This window comes from Halyomorpha halys, unplaced genomic scaffold (assembly GCF_000696795.3).
Source record: "Halyomorpha halys isolate HHAL.00 unplaced genomic scaffold, Hhal_1.1 Scaffold1721.1, whole genome shotgun sequence".
In the NCBI taxonomy this organism is placed as follows: Eukaryota; Metazoa; Arthropoda; class Insecta; order Hemiptera; family Pentatomidae; genus Halyomorpha; species Halyomorpha halys.
In genome coordinates, this window is record NW_027115850.1 from 328476 (window position 1) to 338898 (window position 10423).

Here is a 10423-nt window from a genome sequence, read left to right on the forward strand (position 1 = left end):
GATCTGCCAAATTCACTCCATTTTAAATTGTGAATTTGACGTTTATGGAGAAGATTCAGAATTTCTTTTTATTTGAAATTCAACAAGCTTTTTCTTTTTTTTCTCTTTTTTTTTAGTCTTTAGACAGCTTTTATTTAAGAATACTAAGGATACTTAAAAAAAAAATAACTAAAAAAATAATTTGTTGATATAGTCGGCAGTGATGAGTTAATAGTTGACCGTACATTTATATAATAAGTAAAAAATTATTTATTAGTGCCAAAGTTTAAGTATTATAAAAAGGTAAAGGCTGTATGAGAAGAGTAATATTTTAAAAACATAATAATTATTACAGTTTTAATAAATTAAGTATCTGGAAATACTTATGATACGTTCTTTTTATCCGTTTTTTTTTCTATTTATTCCTTTACTTATTACTTCTTCCTTCCCCACGTTATTAGCTATGTCCATCAGATATTATTAGTATCATATACATTAATTACTTATTTCGTCTTGCTTAAATTTATATTTTATTTCTTTAATCTAGTATTTTACTTACATATTTCACTTATTATATATATTTTCTTTCTTTTTTTTTCTATAACTTTAATTTTAAATTATTATTATTAAATTAAAATATTCATATTTCTTTATTCCTTTTAGATTTTTATTTCCTCAATCCTGTTATTTTACTTACATATTTAACTACCTATAAATAGGCTTTAATTCCAATCTTTTTCATTACTTTATTTTAAATAATTTTCATTTTGTACATATATTTACTAACTAGATTTTCACATGTATTTTATTATTCGTTCTTTCCTCTTTCATAATTTAAATATTACTCTTTTTATCAATTATTACTCTAATTACTCTACTAACCAAATATTACTCTGATTATTTTAATCATTGGTTGTTATCTTGTTTTTTGTACTAAGCCCTGATGAAGGCTTGAAATTCTGGCCGAAACGTTGGCTGTTTAAAATAAGTTTTTACATATTTGTGTTCTCCACTGACTGCTCCCCCTCCCTAACCATCTTCTCCTCATTATTTAGTCGTTAAATGAAAAACGAGGATTGCATAACGACATTATCAAGAGAAAAGTTAACGAGATAATATTAAAACTAGGCAAGATTAAAAAGGAACCAAATGTAATAAAATCAAGAAGCGGAAGATGCCAAGATATACGAAGGTCACCTGGATTGCATAACCATGCGTTCGCAGATCTTGGACTAAAAGGGAATTGTGAATAGAGCCAACCGTGACCGTCCCAACATGACAGTAGTGGGCCACTTACGAGACTTTACCACCCTCCACCATTCTCACCTTCGGTAAATAGTAAATAGTATTTTGTTCCCATTTAGTAATTAATTTTGATCAGCTCCTTTTTATTTTTATTATTGTGTCCAAATATCTCCTAACCATCAACTTTCCTAACTTACCACGCGGGAAACTTAAGTTGGAAAATATTTGTGTACCAAGGATTTATAATGTTTAGTTTTGACTTAATGTAATTAACCAATGGAAACGAGAACCTTTCTAAAAATGACACGTACAATAAGATATTGCCGGGTGTGGTTTATTTTAAAACGTCCTTATTACACAATGAAGTCCCACGGGATGCAAAGTAAACTTTTCCTTCCTACGTTCTTGTTGTCAATATAACTTGGTTCTGGCCATTAAATAGAAAGCGCTAAGGAAACATCATAGAGTGTTCATACAATGTGTGTAACGGAACTTTAGGCAAACATGGTAGTATCTTTTCACGTCTCCTTGGTCTCACAGTTCATTTACATAATATATATCGACAACTGATGACGGATTTGACATAGAAATGTCGGGCCCCTCGACAGTTTTTAGCTTGGGCCTTCAAGTCTCAATAGCCGAGTTTTGACCGTGGTTATATCAAAATGTATTAATATCGATATCAATAATTATCATAATCTTAGAAAAAATAGTTATTATATTGTTAAAAATAAATACTCAATAAATTGTAACGCAACCGGCCTTTTTCTCCAATATGACCAATAATTGAACTACAGAACCCTTGTAGAAGTATAAGTTTCTTTTTATTTTTTAATAGACTTTACTCAATAAAGTAACATTTAATTATAATCTTTTTTGTTTTCGCAAAATGAGGTATAATTATTTCCGAAATCCATTGCTAATATTCCAATATCAATCATTCTAAATACAATTTATAAGAAAACAACAGAATGTTTAGATTGATCATGGTTGGAAATATGTTTTCGATTTGTTTCAGATTATGAAGTTTAAGTAACTGATAACAGAACCTAAATTAAAAATTCCTTAGCCATTATCATTTATTCCCAGTAAATACATTGCAAATGTATTTTTTTCTTATTTTCACTCAAATAATTTTTTGTAGTATGTTGAAACAACCGAATTTCGGAACACACAATCTCAAATTAAATTAATTATTTTTACTTGTTCTCAAACATGGTTTTTCAAACCATAAAAACAGTATCGTAAATAAAAAAAAAAATATTTTGTTCCGGGTTAAATTTCTTAAATTCGTAATAACGAGTATATAAAATTTAGAAACAAATAGGAGCTATAATTCATCGTAAAAACAAGGAAATTGTGTCACTATTTTCAATTTAAATTTTGATTATTCTTTGATAAATCATTTATTATAAAATTTGAAGCAAAGATGAAATTTACAATACATTATTTACCAAAAATATTAATTCTAATCGCATATTTTATTAGTTAAAATCATTGTAGCTTTCACTTTTTAAACATATTTTAAAGGAGTATTTTAAGTAAGCGTAATGACTAAAATTTCTTATTTAATCATTCTCTGTGAGTTTATTTTAATATTTTCTCAATAACCGGAATAAATGATTTAATGTTTAGTCATATGATAGCAAACAACACTATTTTCCTTTGTGGTTGTTATTTTTTTTTTCATTAAATTTGTTTTCCAATCTTTTGACCCAATTACACTTTTTCAAACACATAAACATTACAAAAGTTGCAAAACCCATACATTCTTGCCTCCAAATTTATATTTGTTTTTTTCATAAAGTGTATTTGATTGTACTATTTGTATTTGACCCCTATACTGACCTAGTATCGTGATTATTCCAATGTTACGGTAAACAGAAGTATAGTTGGCCTGTCCAAATAATTCTGTTTTGTGTTGGAATAAAATAAAATTGTTCTTTCAACAGGTCAAGCTACTTTTTGTCATACCTTCTTTATAAAAATTATAATACATAGATACAATATTATTTTATAGAAATATTGTTAAATGCAGATTAGATGATGTATATTGACTATTCAAAAAACATAAAATAAATACACCACACTTACTTTTAATAATTTGTTAAGAGAAAAAGTGTCTACATTTAAATTGAAACATCATTACAAGGAAACAATTATATGGCTATAGTGAACAATTTGTTTGTTGTTTCCTTCATATTTCCTGTTGCATTGGTTGATGAAGGATTATTTATCATATTGAACAATTCAAAGCCTCAAAAGGATGTTTCTTAAAGTTTCATGCTTTCAAAATTCCTAAGAATCACAGTTAATGCTTCTTGGTTCATAAGAAATAGCCAATTGCATCGGGAATTACAAATGGTGTTGAAGATTACATCAAAAAACGGTTCATGAAGTTCCACTCCCAGTTGTCGACAGTTAAAGGAGCAGTGACCTACAACCTGCGAAAACCCAACCTCAATCCGAAGACTGAAGCCCATGCTGCTGCAGGGCATTCTGTTATAAATTATATATTTATTAATTCATTAGTCACTACCTCTATTTTACTTATTATTATTATTTATTTATCTTGTCCGTTCTTTCAAATTAACTTGTTCCTTTTTACCATTAGAGGGCAATTGTTTGTTTTGTTAAGTGTACAAATATCATTATTTTTTGTTATTAATTTTACTTTTCTCTTTTATTAAGAAGCATTATTCTTATCTATTTATTTCATCTTTTTTTTTTTCTTTTGATTATAACATTGTATATAGTTAGGGGTGTCTTTTGTACGAGACTATACCCCGACTCACATAATCAACTGTAAAAAAAAAATAAATATATATATATATATATATATATATATATACATTGTAACCGTTACATCAACCATGCAAGACCCACCAGGCCGATCTGGTATAAAATAAACAAATAAAAAAAGTGTTAGCCTTTGTTTTGAAAACAAACAGCTAAATACATATGCCAATATTTATAGTGGGCCATCATTTTGCTGATGAGAATCACAAAGTTTCTTTTTATATTATGGAGTAAAAAAAGTGCACGAATTATGATTTTTACTTTCTTTATTAAATGTTTTAACCGTGGTTATTTAATAATATATCATTATCAAGTATTATTAATTAACATTATTATAGAAAAAATATTTATTATATTATTAGAAAGAAATACTCAACAAATTATTATGATATCTTTCCTGTATATTATAATGGGAAAAGTGGTTATTTTTCTTTCATATTCCCTGAGGAATTAGTTAATTAAGGGTTGTTCATTATAATAGACAAATTAAAAAAAGAATGCTTCTAAAAGTTTCAACCTTTGTTGGTAGACAGATACGATTTAAAGTCAAATTATAGAAAACAAACAAATCATCAGAATTATAGAGCGTAATTAACACGAAGCGCCCTAGAGATCCACCGAAACGTTAATGGAAGCGGGCATCATTGCATACAGTATGTTTTCCTATAAATTACGAGCTCGGTGATAAGTGAGAAACCCAGGATTATTCAATCATGTTTATCTTGGAAGTCTATATCTCAAGAATCGTTAAACGTCTACTAGCACTCAAATTAAAGCTAGTTTAATGTGCTATAAAGTAGTATATGATACTTATATTCGCCGGAGTAGTACTTTCATGGTAATTCCAAACATAAATTCACAAGATTTCTAATTAAACAAAACTTTTGGTTAATTATAAACTGTATCTCAGAAAACACTAGACATTATCATTATCATATCTCATCGTAATCTATCATCACCCACATTAAATCTAGTTGACTGAATTACAAAGTAATTTATTACGTTTATCGTCGTAGGAGAAAAAGTTTGATAAGTTGAAAAAAAATGATATTTGACTAAATAAATCCCCAAAATATTGATTTGTAGTTATTCCGGAAAATTTTTTTATTTAAGAAAAATTATATCTCAGGAACTTACAGACGTCTAAACTACTATAAATATTATAAATAAACTACTATAAAGTAGTTTATAACGTAAGGGTAGTTGTGTTTATGATATTGCACATGAAATTCTGTACAAACAAGTAGAAATCAATTTGTTTCAGCATATATCATGAAAATAGAACTCCAACAAATATAAATGTCATAAACTTTCTTTATTGTACATTCAACTAGCTTGAATTTGAGTTGTGGTAGGCATTGGTAAGTCAAATGATTCGTGAGATATATTTTTCAAAAATCAAAAATTTTGTCAGATCAACTAGAAATTAACATTTTGTGATTTTATTTTAAAAACTATCACAAAAATACTTCTCCTACGACGATAAACGTCATAGATTACTTTATAATAGAGTGAACGAGCTTTGATTTGAGTATTAGTAGACATCTGTACGTTTAATGGTTCGAAACGTCGGCAAAGAAATAGTTCTTAACTATTTTTTTTTTTTTACCATATCCCTAGCCATCTTCTTCGTAACTAGAAATAAATATTTTTGGCAAATATCATAAAAATTACTTCTCCTATGACGATAAACATTATGAATTACTTTATAGTACATTCAACTAGCTTTAATTTGAATATAATAGAAATTTGTTCGTCAAATGATTCCTGAGAAGTAGTTTTCGCAAAATAAATTCACCAACTACTGACTTTTTATGATTTCGTTATGAAATGCTGCTTTTTTAAAAAGCTTAAGTTTAGCGGCGTAAACAATTCTCTGCGGGCTTATATTTTAGCAAATTTACTCTCTTTTTAAATTATGTTCTATTAGGTTTTTTTTAGTAATGTAGGTAGTTTAGTTAGGGAGCGAACAAAAAATTTATTGTTTTTAATAATTTGCAACAGCCAACAGTTTTTATTCTCCCTTACTATGGCTAGCGCTCATTAATTATTACTAGTAATTATATAGTTTTCATTAAAGTGATCAAATACTAGAGTAAAATAACTGACTTTTTTCTCCTCTTAGGCTCCTGGATTTTCTGGTTATCCTCTGGTCTTTCTCTGGTAGACGAGCGACCAATTGCCCGACTGGTTCTTAGAACAATCTTTAATATGGCGACGAGATAGGATTCATTCGAAATGCCATTCTTTTCCGCTTCTACTAAAATGAAGCGACTACAACCGACCAGCCGGCTTACACCTGACTTGTGAATGCATATATATACCATTAATTAAAGACAATAAACTTTTTAATTTGTGTACTTTCTGTATATAAATGAAAAGAAACTGTTTATAAACTATAAAAAACAGCATTATGACTCTCTTCAGCACATCATCATGGCCCACTCTAAATATTGGCCTATGTATTCCAAATTTTATATTCAAACATGTTTTAATATTTAAAATTACAAGACATATACCAGCTGAATTCATAAGAAGGTTGGAGTAAGGATATCAGGGATCAGTGAAAAAAGATCCTATACGGACTAGAGAAAGAAACCAGCTCAAGAAAAATGAAGATACAGTCATGCACGACAATACAGAACCTGACGGGAAAAAAAGCTTTAAGTTGGCTGGATGAAGATTGACACATTGCTAGGATGAATAGGCGAACAAGTCCCTAAAAACACTAGTGGATGCAATATTCAATGAAACAACTGCGATTAAAACTTATTCAGATGAGTATCTGTAGTGCCTTACTGATGTTTAAAATATTATAGGCTTAAGTTGGCAAAATCAGATAGGCAGCTTAAGATTTTATTTATTTCAACACTCGGAAACCACAATTACTATGAAATATCTTAAACTATAAGTAATTCATATTAGTTAACATGGAACTCCTTAGGATATAAATACAATTTATAGTTGAGGTATAAGCACCAAATAATAAAAAGAGCAGAGAAAATCTAAAGTTCGCGAAGAATAAATTTATCAAATAGCAAAAACAAAAAAAAAAAAAACAGATATCAAATCATCCAGCTGTGCTAGGATAGTTGGACTTCATGGTCAGATGAATTTCAATGATCCGGAAGAATAAAATAATTGTATTTATTTTAGTATTGAACGGTTAGTTTGAACCTACCAATCTTGAAATATATTTCAAATTGGTCTTCAAACATTTAGAGGAATTTATTTTGAGATACGACACGTTATATTCTTAATGTAATATCACAAATAGCGGTTATAAAATTCTTAGAGTAATTGTAAATGTGCCTTGGTTTTTAACAAATCTCATAATTAGAGACCGGATTTTCGTGCAATATTTTGTACTCTTGCTCCAAATTCTGCGAAATCTCAACAGAAATCTGGATCATGAAAAATGCATGCAAATAAAACTAATTTTAAATTGCATGTCTTAGGATTTCTATATAAAATTGTCTGTTTTGAGGTTTTCCTACACTAAATAATACGTTTTACTCTATTTTTGGAAAAATTCCACGATTTTGAATTTTTTTTTTAGTGCTTTTACTAAATTTCTCAAATTATGTAATCCAATATTTATTTATTTTAATTTTTTCCTTAGTTAATTTATAGTTTGTAATTTACAAAAATTGATCTTATTTCCACAGAGGGTTGAATTATTTTTTCGTTATTGGTATCTATTTGGCACACAATAAGTCCGAATATAATCAAAATTCAATAAGAAAAATATAAGCTTTCGAAATGCGTTTTACTAAATATTTAACGCAAAGAGCTTACATTACAAATTTTACATTTATTACATTATTATTAATATTACATTACAAACCCCATAATAATCAAAGTCTGAGATAAAATACTAGAAAAATAAAGTCAATAAGTTTTAGAAAACTTATACCTTGAAAGTATGTAAAGAAAGTTAAATTCTTTCATTGACTTAAACAAAACTTAAATTAATGAACTTAATATTATTAACAAAGAAATAAAATTAAAATACCTAAATAAAAAACTGAATAAATTAAGAGGAAAAGGCAAAAACAATTTCGAAGTTAAATATATTAATTTATCATAACGAAATCGAGGTAAGACCTCTCGAACCCAAATAAATAAAAATAACCTTAAGATAAAATATCACAACCTAGGAATAGAATAACAGTTAGTATACTTATAAAAATAATATTTATATATTCCGATAAAAAAATAAAAGCAAATCCACCTTTTCTATATTCCACATTAAACTCTCTAACTAATTATCTTTCACCCTCAGAAAAATCAAAAGGTGAACGATCAGTTTTAGCTAAACAAGAAGATAATCAACAAAAGAATAATGGATAACATATAAACAAAAATCAACATATACGTTGATAATACATAAAATTATATTTATTATATCTAATAAATTATATCTAAAAACAAAAATTAATATACACAATATAATTATCATTATTCTTACTTCATAAGAGATAACATGAGTTACAGAACGAAATCTGCCCAAAAGAGCATAATTAGAATTAGAAGACCATTCATAAAGAATAATTCCATAAACTTCTATACCCGTACAAACCATAAAGAATAAAATACCATAATCAAAATTGTAAGTATTAAAAATAAAAGGAAATAATAATCACAAAGAAATAGACAAAAACAATAAAAAACAGGGGATAAATAATAAAGTAAATAATTAGATTTATAGGGATAAATTAGTTCCCTAAAGCATAATTTAATACCATCAGAAAAAGGCTGCAAAATTCCCATATAACCTAATTTTAGCAATGGTCAAAGTTTAGCAAATTTATACTAATTTAAAAAAGTTTTACTAATTTTTATCCTGCGGTAGATAAATTAGAATACATTACTAATTTTTGGGGCACCATTTTGATATTTATTTTTTATTGAACAAAATAATATTTTTCTTCTAAAAAATGTAAACCCTGTCTCTGATTCAGTTCCATCCCAGAACCTTCATCTACTTTACTGTGGAAGATACATACCATACTTGTTAAGTATCAGAATTGTAAGGCTTGTGAAATAAGAGACGTAGTCGATTTTTTAGACTTAAAAAGACACACAGAGTAAGTAAGGTCTCAAAAACCCTTTGATCTTCAAACTTACTGCTCCTTAGTCAGTTGGTGAAGTCGACAATAAAAAGATGTATCTAGAAACAAATTTGGTTTCGTGTATCTCTGTCGTCAAATTAGTGTTCGGGCATAATTGATCGAACTTATTCTAATTTTCAAACAAATTTCATGGGTAGTATCTTGTTGAACCCGTATCGAGTTTATTTGATTTCATTCTCTACTTTCTTTCACGCATACATGAACATATTTTTTCGCACACAGATTTGGTCCGAATTTGGATAGAAGTTAGAGATTAGTATTTTTATGATCTGGCTTTTTTGCTAAACTAGAAGAAAAAGTAAACTGCTAAACTAGTTTTGTTCTAGTTAGATATAATAAACAGATAAATAAAAAAATCTCAATACACATAATCGGGTTGTACGTAAAATGGTCACGAAAAAATAAATAACAATATTAAATATTATTTAATACGAATTATAAGACATCTCGTATGCAGAGTCCATACGACCTTCAAAGAAGAAGAGGACGTCAAAAGAAAAGATGAAGCGATATGTTCAAGAGGATGGCAGGACCCCTCTGGTGGAGAACTGCTAGGGACAGGGATGTCTGGAAGAAGAAATGGAAAGAACTCACCTCCGAATAGGGAAGGTCACCCCGGGAAGTGCTGAATATTACCCCTGAAAGGGAAGGCCTAAGCAGGAAAGGATACAGGAAGATGGAAAGAAAATTGATAGTCTTTAATAATCGTAAATGTTCATATTATATGTTGTAATGATTTCAATTTATTGCATAAATAAAAGGCTATTTCATTTCATTTCATAAGGCTTTGATGACACCACAAACTAAAACCTTGGTTCCGAAACAAAATTGCACATGCACTAAATATTCTATAGGTACAAACTTCTTGATGATGTAACACATGTTTGATTATTAGAGCAATCACTTTTTTGCCACAAAAAAAAAATATGATCCATCTACTTCTAGAAAACAATTTTAAAAAAATCTACTTCTAAAAAACAATTTAAAAAAATCTACTTCTAAAAACAATTAAAAAAAAATCTACTTCTAGAAATAAATTTCAATTATTTAAATGTTTAAGTGAAACCTTGCTGTATTTAAATATTCTTTTTTTGACAGAAAGCAGAGTATGTAACTTGAAACTCCCCTTGGATGGGATGGAGGTAGATCATTTTTTAAGCAACCCCTTCAATTATAAACTGCTCAAAGAAACAAGAAGATAGTAAAGACGTCCTAGGAGAACTATGATAGATTGTGGATCTGATGAGAGCTGAGTGCTCTATATA

At 28.2% G+C, this 10423-nt stretch overlaps 2 protein-coding genes and 1 long non-coding RNA gene across 3 annotated transcripts in view; 1 reads left to right on the forward strand and 2 right to left on the reverse strand.

Annotated features, from left to right (window-relative positions):
• The window catches only part of LOC106690446 (uncharacterized), a 282414-nt gene that overhangs the window by 244490 nt on the left and 27501 nt on the right, over positions 1-10423 (forward strand). The window lies entirely within an intron of this gene.
• Positions 1-10423, reverse strand: part of LOC136797129 (uncharacterized) — a 99408-nt gene that overhangs the window by 54249 nt on the left and 34736 nt on the right. The window lies entirely within an intron of this gene.
• On the reverse strand, positions 7971-8796 carry LOC106690445 (NADH-ubiquinone oxidoreductase chain 1-like). The gene is given in 5 exon segments (XM_067052813.1): positions 7971-7977; positions 8039-8162; positions 8165-8420; positions 8423-8691; positions 8694-8796. Coding segments are annotated over 5 exon segments (759 nt in total).